Below are 14,069 nucleotides of genomic sequence, written 5' to 3' on the forward strand. Positions count from 1 at the left end.
GCATGTCCCCCTCAGATCTACAGCGACTGCACTTCCAAGTGCAAAGTGGATTTGCCATTGGTAAATAAACCTCAATGAGTCCTTCTTTTAGACTCCATGATAAATGATGCTGTTTGTTAGCGGAAATGTTGCTCTATGTGTCATTTTAAGCAGAAAAACTTGCTCTTTTAGAACACAAATCGGTTTGAATTTACCAGATTGCTGATGACCCCTTTGATCGTAGAAATACACTGATTTTCTGTTCTGTTATGTTGATATTGATGATCTGTTGTCCCAAAGTAGATGATGTTTGAAAATCTGGTTTCATATCTTTAATCATCAATGTGAATTAACATGGTTTTATGCTCTTTAAGTAAGTAAATTTAATGTGTAAATATTAGGTATTATCTTTTTGTTTTTGAAGTGTATCTAACCTCAAAAACAAACATTTATATGTTGCAGCTTACCAGTCCTTAAATGCGGTGGTCACATTAGTTGTTTTTTTAAAAAGGAAGCGTAAAATGAAAATCATTGCTGTTTTGCCTTTGTATAAAATTGATAAATTTAAAATTTTTGTTTTAATTTAGGGTGGAGATGTGGACCTTCTCTTGTTTTTACCCGACTGCTATCCCAGTAAATATTCCTTGCTTACATTGGCAAAGGATTGCCATCTGAACAAGACAAGTCCTGACTCCTGCAGTTCTACAGAAAACCAGAGTGGCTTAAAACACTGCAAACCAAAATGGAGAAATGTAGCACGAGTAGAGTAAGCATCCAACAAGTAACTCTTTGGCTTGATGGAAAGACCACAAAACAACAGTCTCGTGTGTACTAACTATGCATTATAGCAGTGCAACCTTATCTCTTTAAAGGCAGCCTGTTATCAAAAAGTGTGTAAGCTGTGCTGCTTAAAATACTGCTTGCTTATCTTATGGCTACAGGGTGTTTTGAGTTACTAAAACAAGTATGGACACCAGGGGTTCTGGGTTCAGTTTGACTTAATTTGCTGCATTTTCATTCAGGTTCAGGGATTCAGAGATTATTGAGGCCATAGGGAAGCATGACAGCAAGACACCTAGCGTTTTCAGACAGAGGGCAGCAGTGGTTGCTCAAGTATTTCTCTCATCACAGGCTATGTTAAAGTAGTTAGTCTCTATTTGTAACTGTATTAATTAAGAAAGAGAGAATGCCTGAGCAACTTTATACAATGCCTTTGACATAGCATGGCAAAATATATAAACAGATGACACTGTGTTCCAAAGTGATACAGGAGTGGTTTGGCAAAGTCACAATTTAAAACATGCCAACAATAAATGATTTAAATAATACATTTACACCCGTGTAAAATTATATAAACAATAAAAATTGTGACTTAAAAATCTGTAATGAAATTATATTCCAGCTTATTTTGCCAAAAATGTAAAGAAAAAATAGACAAGACTGCCTAATAAAAATAATAATGCCCAACATCTCTAGAACCCAATCCTAACTAAAGTGCTCAGTGCAAAGGAATATATGTAAACAAATCAAATGAACAATAAGCAGTTGTGCAAAAAGTCCATAATATGTAGTCCTTAAAGCGGAGTTCCACCCAAAAATGGAACTTCCACTGATCGGAATCCTCCCCCCCTCCGGTGCCAAAAATGGGACCTTCCAGGGGGCAGCAGTCACCTGTCAAATCCAGGTATCTGCTCCCACTTCAGGGGAAAGTCCGCCACACTTTGTGCAGCGAACTATGCAATATTTGACCTTCTTTGAGAAATATTTCTGGTGAGTGCGGTGTGCTTCTATTGGGAGAGAGAGGAAGAGTACTATTCTCATTTGGATGCATTTATCTGTACTGAGCCCTTTAATTATGTGGAAATCAGTTTAACCAGCTATAGAAACAATAATGTAGGGAGCAAGAAAGGGAAAATTGTTGAAAGAACATGTAGTTGATGGAAAAAAAGAAAGGAAATCATAATCCTCCCTTATAAACAGAAGTGTTGACGCATGGCACTACCTGCACGGAGTTTGCATGTTCTCCCCGTGCCTGAGTGGGTTTCCTCCCACACTCCAAAGACATGCTGATAGGTTAATTGGCTCCTGTCTAAATTGTCCCCATTGTGTGTATGAATGTGAGTTGGGGACCTTACATTGTAAGCTCTTCGAGGGCAGGAACTGATGTGAATGTATAATAAATATGTAAAGCGCTGTGTAAATTGACAGCGCTATACAAGAATTTGTAATAAATAAATCCAAAGTCAACAACCCTGAGATAAGAGGTGGTGGGGCAGTTAGGGCCCATATCAGGGAGAAGAAGTCTAAGGAAAGGACCTTTCATGGCAGTTGCTGCCTATGGTGAGGCCAGAATGACCATATACTGTATGACTGTACCGGTATAGATTATCATTTGAAATTTCTCTGGCTTCTCCATTTGGGCTACACGGCCCATTCGGTGTTTGCATTGAGAAAGTGTAGTAGGAGATGGAGGTCTTGGGTGTAATGGAGTGTGGGATTTTGCAGCATTCTAAAAATAAGTCATCAGAGTTTTTCAGACAATAAATACATTCCGGAGAAACATTATAAGCGTTAATTCCTTGGGTCCATGGTGTGGAAATTAGCCCTCCTTAGACCCACAACTCGAGCACACATGGAAAAATCCTTTTTAACTGCTCAGATGTTTTGTTCTATACAAGTGAGATGGTAACTTGTAGGCTGATTCTTGAATCTGAGTACTCACAATTTTTTCCGTTGTTTGTGAGAAAGTTGGCGGTTGAGATCTCTTTCCCAGGAGATCGAAAATGAGGTGCTGTACTGGGCAGGGACAAAATGAGCAAAGAGTCTACTTTGGAGACTACATGGATAGGTAGTGGAAATTAGTTTTTCTGCTAATGGCTTCCAAAAAAAAATATTGTTTTAACCGCCTTCTCCCTTAAGTGGGATGCCTTCAAGGCCACGTTATGTGGCTCCTTTATGTCCACTACTGATGCTTTGAGACGAGTCTCTGAAATGTTGACTAGGGAGTCGGAATCTGCCAGAGTCCAGATGGAAGATCAACACATCCCCTTCTGGCGTAACTTATCAACATTGTATGGATAAACGGAGATCCTACAAACTACTGTTGGTTATTCAAACTAAATAAAAACAGTACACCTCCCAAAGATCTTTTGAGTTTGGGAATAAGGCCAGTAAACTTTTAGCTTATTCACCAAACCAGATCATAACCAGACAGTTATCCTCAGAATAATTTCCTTGGTGGGTCAGGAGACTACAGTCTATAACCACCTACTAGACAGGTTTGTATCCTTTTTTACTAATTTATATTCATCCTCTGTTACCTACTCAGATGCTGATCTTGGACTATATTTTGCTGCTGTTGACTTTACATAGCTAACACTCAATGACCGGCAGGTATTGGAAGCCCCATTGAATATAGGAGAAATCAGGGCTGCAATCTCTGCTTTCTCCCCTAATCTCCCAGAATAGATGGGTTCCCAGCCAATATGTATTCCACTTTCCATTCCCAGCTTGCCGAGACTCTCCTTTCTACCTTAGAGGAAGCTTTTGATACTGGGATACTCCCAGATTCGATGAGAGAGGCTCTGATAATACTTATATTAAAACCAAGAAAGTACCCCATGATGTGTGAAATCATATTTGACCTTATTTTTTATCTTATTATAAAGGGTAAGCAAAAAGATCTAATGAATAGTCCTTCAAGCTTAAGCAGCGCTAAACATTTAAAACACAATAAATCTAATGATAGTATATGAATCCAGGTGAGGAATAATTCGGAATATCTGTGTGACAGTTCATATAAAACAGTGTTCATCAACCCTGTCCTCAGGGCCCACTAACAGGCCAGGTTTTATGTATTACCTTGGGGAGATGCAGATTAGAAACTGCAATCACTAAGCAGCAAATTATATCACCTGTGATGTATTTCAGTTATCTTGCAAACCTGGCCTGTTAGTGGGCCCTGAGGACAGGAGTTGATGACCACTGATATAAAAGACATCAGCTGTTTGGACGTTCGACCATCATCACTCCAAGTGATTCTGCTCCGTTAGGAGTTGCACTCACTGAATTCCCAATTAACATTTGCCTTTGCATGTATGTTAAAGTGGATGTAAACCCACTGTCATCAATTCTAAAGTACTGTTGGGAAGTACATATATAAATGCAAAAACATTAAAAAATATTGAAAATTGAAATATAGAAAATTATATGGGTTTACACATGTATCTATAGATCAACCACGAGTGTCCATATATAATATCTGTGAATCTAAATAAATGTCCATATATAGTGGATAAAAATAAATTGTAGATAAAAAATAAAAATAAATTGTGGGGTGATGATCTGAAATCAGTCCAAAAGAGACCCTTGGGTGATCCCAACCAAAATCAATGGTGAAAAATATGAGTGACACCGCATACAGTATCCACAAACACACAAAAATTGCGCTTACCACAAGGCAAGCAAACACCAGCCTGTATCACATCTTGGTATAGAGAATCCAGATGGTACACTTAAGCTGCATACACCATGGCTGAAAGGATGTAATAAAGGCACCAGACTTCCATCTCATAGACATGTAAATAAAAAGAAACTGGCCATAGTGTAATACTGCCAAACTGGTTAAAGTAGAAGAAGGTAGAAAACTTACACAAGTGCATAAGAATATAGCAAAAGGAAAAACCCTAAAGTGAACGCTGTCACACTCTGTAGTGAAGATGAAACGCCGCACTCCGTGCAAATAATGCGCTTACCGCAAGGCAAGCCAACAACAGCTTGTGTTCAGTATTAATATACCACACCACACTCCGTGATCCACCACCAGGCAAATAATGCGCTTACCGCAAGGCAAACCAACAACAGCTTGTGTTCAATAACAGTGTGAGAGATCCAACTAGCGTTCTGGACCGCCTACAGCATGAACCGAAGGATACAGCAAGGACTCCAAATTGACATCTCACAAGCATGTAGATAAAGAGAAACTGGCCATAGTGTAATACTGATAAAAACGGTTTATTCGAATAAGGTAGAAAACTCACTCCAAAGACATGCTGGTAGGTTAATTAGATCCTGTCTAAATTGGCCCTAGTATGTATGAATGTGAGTAAGGGACCTTAGATTGTAAGCTCCTTGAGGGTGTAGGGACTGATGTGAATGTATAATGTATATGTAAAGCGCTGCGTAAATTGACGGCGCTATATAAGTACCTAAAATAAATAAAATAAAATAAATAAATAAAACTCACATGAGTAAAATAAAGTACAGCGAACAGCCGGCCGGCATAGCGAGCACCCGTCCATACTGAAAATGGCGATGACGTCAGAGCGTCAACCTCGCCATTTTCAGTGTGGACGGGTGCTCGCTATGCCGGCCGGCTGTTCGCTGTACTTTATTTTACTCATGTGAGTTTTCTACCTTATTCGAATAAACCGTTTTTTATCAGTATTACACTATGGCCAGTTTCTCTTTATCTACATGCTTGTGAGATGTCAATTTGGAGTCCTTGCTGTATCCTTCGGTTCATGCTGTAGGAGGTCCAGAACGCTAGTTAGATCTCTCACACTGTTATTGAACACAAGCTGTTGTTGGTTTGCCTTGCGGTAAGCGCATTATTTGCCTGGTGGTGGATCACGGAGTGTGGTGTGGTATATTAATACTGAACACAAGCTGTTGTTGGCTTGCTTTGCGGTAAGCGCATTATTTGCACGGAGTGTGGTGTTTCATCTTCACTACAGAGTGTGACAGCGTTCACTTTAGGGTTTTTCCTTTTGCTATATTCTTATGCACTTGTGTAAGTTTTCTACCTTCTTCTACTTTAATCAATTTGGCAGTATTACACTATGGCCAGTTTCTTTTTATTTACATGTCTATGAGATGGAAGTCTGGTGCCTTTATTACATCCTTTCAGCCATAATGTATGCAGCTTAAGTGCACCATCTGGATTCTCTATACCAAGACGTGATACAGGCTGGTGTTCGCTTGCCTTGTGGTAAGCGCAATTATTGTGTGTTTGTGGATACTGTATGGGGTGTCACTCATATTTTTCACCATTGATTTTGGTTGGGATCACCCAAGGGTCTCTTTTGGACTGATTTCAGATCATCACCCCACAATTTATTTTTATTTTTTATCTACAATTTATTTTTATCCACTATATACGGACATTTATTTAGATTCACAGATATTATATATGGACACTCGTGGTTGATCTATAGATACATGTGTAAACCCATATAATTTTCTATATTTCAATTTTCAATATTTTTTAATGTTTTTGCATTTATATATGTACTTCCCAACGGAAGCTCTCAAAATCACTTCACGTGTTTTATTAGTTATTTAGCGCGGTTATTTCTCTCTTATTTGTTATTTTGGTGCACATCTCACTGTTTAACTGCTGCTTTTTGGGGGGTTTAGTTTTTATGGGTAGCGCAGTATTTTTTTGTTTTTTTTGTTTTTTCTGAATTCTAAAGTACTGCCATAGTGGTGATCTATAAGGATATACATGCCTCCTGCATGTATCCTTACCTGTCAAATGTCCCCCCTTTAGCTGTTTGAAACCCCAAAAAAGTCCAGACTCAGTGGGCGGGTCTGTTGTTCGGGGCTCGGTGGGCGGAGTCATAATGTCAGCAGCCTCTCCTCCCACCTCTACACTCCCCTTGGCCAGAGCGTGCACAGGAGAGGCAGAGCGCGTTCTGGGTAAAAGCAGAGCGCACTCACACCCCCTGTCATTTCAGTAAACATTGGTGTCCCGTGACAGTCGGGGATGATCGGTGAGATGGGACAGCTGTGAGCACCGACCCCCCCCTGCATGCTTTTCATCATCTGCTTCTCCTCCTTCCTCCCGCGGCTTTCACCTGAAAAGCCATGCAGGGGGGGATCAGTGCTCACAGCTGTCCCCGTCCCACGGATCATCCCTGACTGTCCCCCATGTCTTCCTGCTCCTCCAGCACCCTGTTCTCCTCCATCCCAGATGTCGTTACCCAATCCTGGGAGAGCTGGAGGGGAGGGGGATGTGAATTGTGAACTTTTTACACAGTATGTGCCTGTCTCAGGCTAGTGCATGAGATATGTAAATAGCCTGTCAATCACACCAAGGGGGAGGATTTGACAAAGTTTTTCTCTGTCAAGATTTATCTCACCGAACAATAAAAGAGGATTGCTCAGAGCTGGATTAACTCTGTGTGGCAAGACTGGGCTCAAATGATAGGAAATCTTATACTCTACATTATGACATAAAAAAAATTTGGGTTTACATCCACTTTAAGCCTTTACGATCACTGCCAAAAGGACATCAGCCCGGAACTCCAATAACGATCAACCAAAAGGATATCATACGTTCTGGTCCTATGATTCGCACAGATCAAGCAAGCCAAATTCCTTTCATACACCTCGGGCACAAGGAAGCAAAGGAATCCTCATAGTGTAAAACTTTTATTCAAAAGAAACCCCTTCCCTTATGCCAATGCTCTTACAAACATAATGTCAAAAAAGCGTTCAGTATTAATATTGCACTGTGTATTCAGTTCCGATATTCTCACCACCTCTCGTAGAGATATGATCGTCCGTGGTGGTTCCCAGGAGGAGATCGGAGCCAGTGACAGATGCAGCAAGCCGTGTGGTCACGCCTAGACGCGTTTCGTCATTCTGTCTTTGTCAATAGGCGTGGCCCACACGGCACGGACTTGCAACTTTATAGCCTACCAGTATTGTGCGTTAACCCCTTCTACATGTCAGTGCATGATCCTCAGTGGTTCCCACCACGAAACGATCAAACTCGCATTATACAACCCTATTATTATTATCTATCAAGGGTCAAACAGACATTTTCATAAACTGTGGGAATGGTGGCTACCCAAAACAAGCAGATCAAAGTGTCAATGCCTGTTCAAAAGGAAGCCCTTGTCACCACTCTCCCCCAGAGTTACCAAAATGAAATACGTGTCCATGCATATGAAGAGCTCCACATATCAATACGTAGTTAGTTAATATATTGCATTTCGTAGACCTTAGCCACTTGCCTACAGGGCACTTACACCCCCTTCCTGCCCACGCCAGCTTTAAGCGCTGTCGCACTTTGAATGACAATGACGCGATCATGCTACACTGTACCCAGATGACATTTTTATCATTTTCTTCACACAAATAGAGCTTTCTTTTGGTGGTATTTATTCACTGCTGGGTTTTTTATTTTTTAACCAAAAGACCAAAACTTTTTGAAAAAAAAAATGTTTTTACTTACTAATGTGGGCTGATGAGGCGGCACTGATAGGCTGAACTGGTGGGTATTGATGAGGTGGCACTTATGGGCATTAATGAGGCGGCACTGATGAGTCACTAATATGCCGCACCTATGGGCATTGATATGTGGCACTGTTAGGTGGCACTGGTGGGCACTGATAGGTGGCACTGGTGGGCACCGATAGGCAGGACTGATGGCCAGCACCGACTGGCACCACTAATGGGCACTGATTGGTGGCACTTATGGGCAGTGGTGGGCACTGATTGCTGGCACTGGTGGGCACTCATAGCTGGCACTGATTTGTGGCACTGGTGTCGCTATTGTAATCAGGGCACTGATGATCAGTGCCCTGATTACATGTATAGATGTCTCCTGTGAGGAGATGCCACTGATCGGCTCTTCTCGCCACACACTCTGTCAGTGTGAGGCGAGGAGCGCCAATTACTGGCTTCTCCGTGTTTACCTCTGACCGGCTGTGATTGGACACAGCCGATCACATGGTTAAAGAGCCGCAGAGGCGTGCGAGAGCGTCCCAGAACGAGAGCCGCACCGCCCCGCCGTCATTTTACGGTGAGTGGGCGGCAACTAGTTAAGCAACAATAATACTAATAATAAAAACTTGGTATATTAGAGAGCAACTACACATTCAAAAACTATCCATTAACGTATATCCAATCGGTAATGTAAGCATTTAATGGATGACCTCCAATAATTTTATATGTTATTCATTCTTCAAGCCTTATTATTTCAAATGTGTCAGCCCCACAGAAAAAATTGGTAACCTAATATGACCCAAATTCTAAACTATTCCAAAAACCAATTATATATATTAAAAATATATATATATATATTTGTTTTAAAATTGTAACATAAGTTTTGAAATTGAAAATTGATACCAACATCAAATTATATTGATTCTCACGTAGATGAAAAATTTTATAAGTGTAAATAGAATAAAAAGGACCTAAAATAAATTAATTCAAGAGACTGGATGTTAAACCTGTAAAGTTAATGGTACTTTGATTCCCACACTGGGAATCTAATATAATGGACATGTGCTTGTTTGTACAAGTGAAAAAGAATATATGAGGAATATATGGCAGTTCTTTTTATTGGTCCCGTTTGTTATGAATGTATGAACAATACCATCCCCCTCCCCTCCTTCCCATTTGGGTTTCCATTTAGGGTGGACGCCCCTTTGTGGGTGGGGTTTAGAGAGGTAGTTTGGAGTGTGGAAGTACCATTCAGTTTACAGGTTTAATATCCAGTCACTTGAATTTATTTTTTTTTAGGTTCTTTTTATCCTATTTACACTTATAACATTTTTCATCTACGTGAGGATCAATATAAATTGAATATGTTGGTATCAATTTTTAATTTCAAAACTTATGTTACAATTTTAAAACAAATATAAGTTTGTTTTTATTACTATTAATATGTATAATTGTTTTTTGGAATAGTTTAGAATTTGGGTCATATTAGGTGACCAATTTTTTCTGTGGTGCTGACACATTTGAAATAATAATGTTTGCAGAATGAATAACGTATAAAATTATTGGAGGTCATCGATTAATTAACTGCTTACATTACTGAATGGATATACGTTAATGGATAGAGTTTCTTGAATGTATAGTTGCCCTCTAATATACCAAGTTTTTATTATTAGTATTATTGTTGCTTAAGGTCTACGAAATGCTTTATATTAACTAATTATGTATTGATATGTGGAGCTCTTCATATGTATGGGCACATATTTCATTTTGGTAACTCTGGGGGAGAGTGGTGACAAGGGCTTCCTTTTGAACAGGCATTGACACTTTGATCTGCTTGTTTTGGGTAGCCACCATTCCCAAAGTTTACGAAAATGTCTGTTTGACCCTTGATAGATAATACTAATAGGGTTGTATAATGCGAGTTTGATCGTTTTGTGGTGGGAACCACTGAGGATCGTGCACTGACATGTAGAAGGGGTTAACGCACAATACTGGTAGGCTATAAAGTTGCAAGTCTGTGCTGTGTGGGCCATGCCTTTTGACAAAGACGGAATGATGAAACGTGTCTAGGCGTGACCACACGGCTTGCTGCATCTGTCACTGGCTCCGATCTCCTCCCGGGAACCACCATGGGCGATCATATCTCTATGAGAGGTGGTGAGAATATCAGAACTGAATTCACAGTGCAATATTTATACTGAACACTTTTTTGACATTATGTTTATAAGTGCATTGGCATAAGGGAAGGGGTTTCTTTTGAATAAAAGTTTTACACTTTTACGCAGAGGATTCTTTTCCTTCCTTGTGCCCGAGCTGTATGAAAAGGATTTCGGCTTGCTTGATCTGGGCGAATCATAGGACCAGAATGTTTGACATCCTTTTGGTTGATCGTTATTGGAGTTCCGGGCTGATGTCCTTTTGGCAGTGATCGCAAAGGCTTAACATACATGCAAAGGCGATTGTTAATTGGGAATTCGGTGAGTGCAACTCCTAAGAGAGCGGAATCACATGTGGTGATGGTTGAACGTCCAAACAGCTGATGTCTTTTATATGAATTGTCACACAGATATTCTGAATTATTCCTCACCTGGATTCACATACTATCATTAGATTTATTGTGTTTTAAATGTTTAGCGCTGCTTAAGCTTGGACTATTCATTAGATCTTTTTGCTTACCCTTTATAATGGTTTGTATTAATATAGCAGCTGCTTAGTTTAATTAGGATTCATTTTACACCTAATCACTGGATAAGTCACCCTGTTTACTGCCTGTTTATGTTGACCTAATTAATACAGATGCCAAAATCCTAGCCAAAGCCTTGGACTTGAGACCTAAGAAATCTATAGAGGGAAATGCTTTGTTCATATTTCATGTCTGAGGTTTACAACCGCTTTAAATTGTTCCCCAATGCCTCTGCATTCTATGGCCAGTAGCGTTTTTGATCTCTGCTATGTTGTGGGTCAATTTAGGTTTCTGTAATGCCTTTGATTTTATTTCTCTTACTACCATACTCATAGTATGAATTTGAGTGGGAAAAAATGGCTTTATGTTTAAGGAGAGTCAAGTGTTATTCTTGTGCTTGAACAGATCAATTGCATGTGTGGATGCTAAAGATTGTTTCTGATGGTGTTCCAGGATCCCAGTCTTGATTTATAGGATCATTGATTTGTTTCACGTGGAGCTTCTTTATGTAAACGTTATTTTACAAATAGTGAGAAAAATAATTGAATATTCGAGGACAACTGTGTCGCTTAATGAGGCAACTCAAAGGTTACACAGATCAAACATCTCAAAATTTACGGAGCACATCAAAGTCCATATCCATAATACTGCAAATAATGTACAAAAAATATGAGAAGACAAAAGTAAAAAGAACACAAGCATACTACAGAGATGTAGTCTAAACAGTTTTGAGTCCCTGTGGGCTAGTAGAGTCAAGTGGGGACCAAACAGCAGGTAAAAGGCTAATTGCTACAAGTGTCATCTGGCACACAGCCCAAGCGCTAGAAACGTGTGGTACGGCCGTAAAGCCATCTGCAAGGGCCAACTGGACTCCAGTGGAGAACTACCCAGCAAATCGCCCAGGTGAAAACGTCCACATAACAAAGTGTAAAATTGGACAAAATAAGAAAAAGGACGCAAATCCAACCAATGAAAGTGGAGCTTCTTTTGCTTTAGTGTTTAAAGCTTTGTGTTCACCCCATAAAAATGCATTTATGAGCCACCCTAGAAAAAGGGAGAATTTTCTTGTGTCTGGAAAATAGTGTCAGGAAGTGTTTTCTATGACCTCTTTGTTTTGCAAATCATTCGGTTGGAACGGGTTTAAGCAGCAGGTGAATTAGGGTCTGGGGCCTTGCCCAATGTTAGTGACAAGGTGACAGGAACATGATCTTAGTATGTTTGGTGCAAAGTGGAAGCTCTAGCAAAAAGAAGTAAATATTCCTGGGAAATGAAGAGACCATTGTGAAAATATTTCTTGTTTTTTGTATTATTAACTGGTTATTTACTGTATTTTGTTCTTGTACATTAAGGGCTGGTTGGGTGGAGTGCTGGACTGTCCCATCTGTAATGCTCACCATCGATTATACGTGGCATCCAATTTATCCACAAAAGGCTGATGAACAGCTGAAGCAGTCATGTAAGCTTGTTTTTTTTTTTTTTAACTGTGAAATTAAGCAATTTGATTTGTGTTTGCCATGACAGACCTATGGCAGCCTTTCTAAAACCTAAAATGCAATCCTTACCCTCACATTACTAGTATCAGAAATAGAGGAATCAATGCTTTCGATGCTGAGGCCTAGCAAGAGAACATCAGAGAGAGTCACTTCTCCCACTGCTTCTAGCAGAGCAGCAGTAGATCCTTCAGAGCTTCCACCGGATAAACTGCATGTGGAGCTGGAACTTTCCCCGGATTCACAAGTTATATTCTATGGACCCCTCCTGAGAGCCTTTCTATCAATAAAGGTACAGCTTCATCTAGCTCTTTCTAGGTGTTGATATAAAGAAAATCTCCCCTGGGAGAAACCTAGAGGTTGCCTTGCTTTCTTTCTTAAAAAAAAAAAAAAAAAAAAAAAAAAAAAAGTGTCTCACCTTGTTGACATGATCTAATGTCTTTTTACGGCATTCTCCTACAACAAGCATACGGCAGATCATAACTCCAATTTGACTTTGTTTGCTCTAGAACTGTTTCAGGTCATAATTTCAGAATATATTAAAGTCAAAGGATCAGTATAACTGACAAATAACTTGTTTTTTCAGAACAAGGTTAGTGTTGGCAGCCCTCCAGGTTTTTCTCAGCGCAGGTTTTCAACCTATATGTAGCACTGTATGCAGCTTTTCCTCCAATGGCTTCTATCCTCATACTTTTCTCACTCCTACAGTGTATTTGTTTGATATAAGTATAAAAGGATAAATACATTAATTTATAGAAGTGCTTGTTTCTGCATGCACCCATGTCTAGACCTCCATTGTTCTTGCACTACTGGAAGCAGGCCTTTTATCTCCTTACATAGCTCTGCTGTGTTGTCTTTTTAAGTTATGATAATCTTCACAGTACAATCATTTGGGGGTAAAGCATTTGTGGCATCACTAACCGTGAAAAACAATGTTTTTTTTCCAAGATTTCTTGACCCAGATGTATGGCAAATATGAGATGGAGGCACATACTTTTATACGTGTGTGCAATAAACTATGCATAGTACACAGATAAAACTTTGTCTGGTATAGAGAACCTTTGAACACAGTGGGCTTTTAAAGTGTATGTCAGGGTTGAATACAATTTCTAGTGTATCTTTGCTCGTTTCCCTAGGCTTTGAGGACATGGGACAGCTCTAAAATTCTAGCATGATCAGGAGGTACTTTTTTGCACTCCAAACTCTTTCAGTGATATATTTACTAAATTCAATGTTAAGGCTGGCCATAGATTGTCTTTTTTTTTTTTTTGTTTTTGTTTTTTTTTTGTTCAGCCAACGGGTTACTTCCCACTCATCTGTGGTCAGCTTTGTCTTGTCCTAATGTGTATGCAAAACTAGAAGTACAGAATTGTCCGATTCATTTGACATTTAACAATAAAAAGAGAAGTATGGGTTTAGGTTAAAAAAAAAAAAAAAATTATACTCACCTAGGTGGATGCAGCATCAATGCCCTGCCGGCTCTAAGACTGAGAACTGCGCAATCAAACACCTCTAATTGCTCAGTTCTCGGTCCTCAGGTACAGATTGCTAGTGACCATCAGTCACCGGCTCTCTGCTCTGCCTCTCCAGCGCTCACTGGAGCGTCAGGCTGCGGAGGGGGTGGGAATGACTGGATCAGGCTCTCAGCAGCTTACTGAGAGGCTGAGCCAGCTACCGGTCGA

The 14,069-nt window shown here is 39.9% G+C and overlaps 1 protein-coding gene across 1 annotated transcript in view; it reads left to right on the forward strand.

Moving 5' to 3' along the window:
• BLTP1 (bridge-like lipid transfer protein family member 1) overlaps nucleotides 1-14,069 on the forward strand; it is a gene marked incomplete in the record, with an annotated part of 561,636 nt that overhangs the window by 208,815 nt on the left and 338,752 nt on the right. Inside the window, 3 exon segments of the mRNA XM_073603515.1 lie at nucleotides 567-745; nucleotides 12,247-12,353; nucleotides 12,474-12,679. Of these exon segments, the coding sequence (XP_073459616.1) occupies nucleotides 567-745; nucleotides 12,247-12,353; nucleotides 12,474-12,679 (492 nt within the window).

Source organism: Aquarana catesbeiana, linkage group LG01 (assembly GCF_042186555.1).
Source record: "Aquarana catesbeiana isolate 2022-GZ linkage group LG01, ASM4218655v1, whole genome shotgun sequence".
In the NCBI taxonomy this organism is placed as follows: Eukaryota; Metazoa; Chordata; class Amphibia; order Anura; family Ranidae; genus Aquarana; species Aquarana catesbeiana.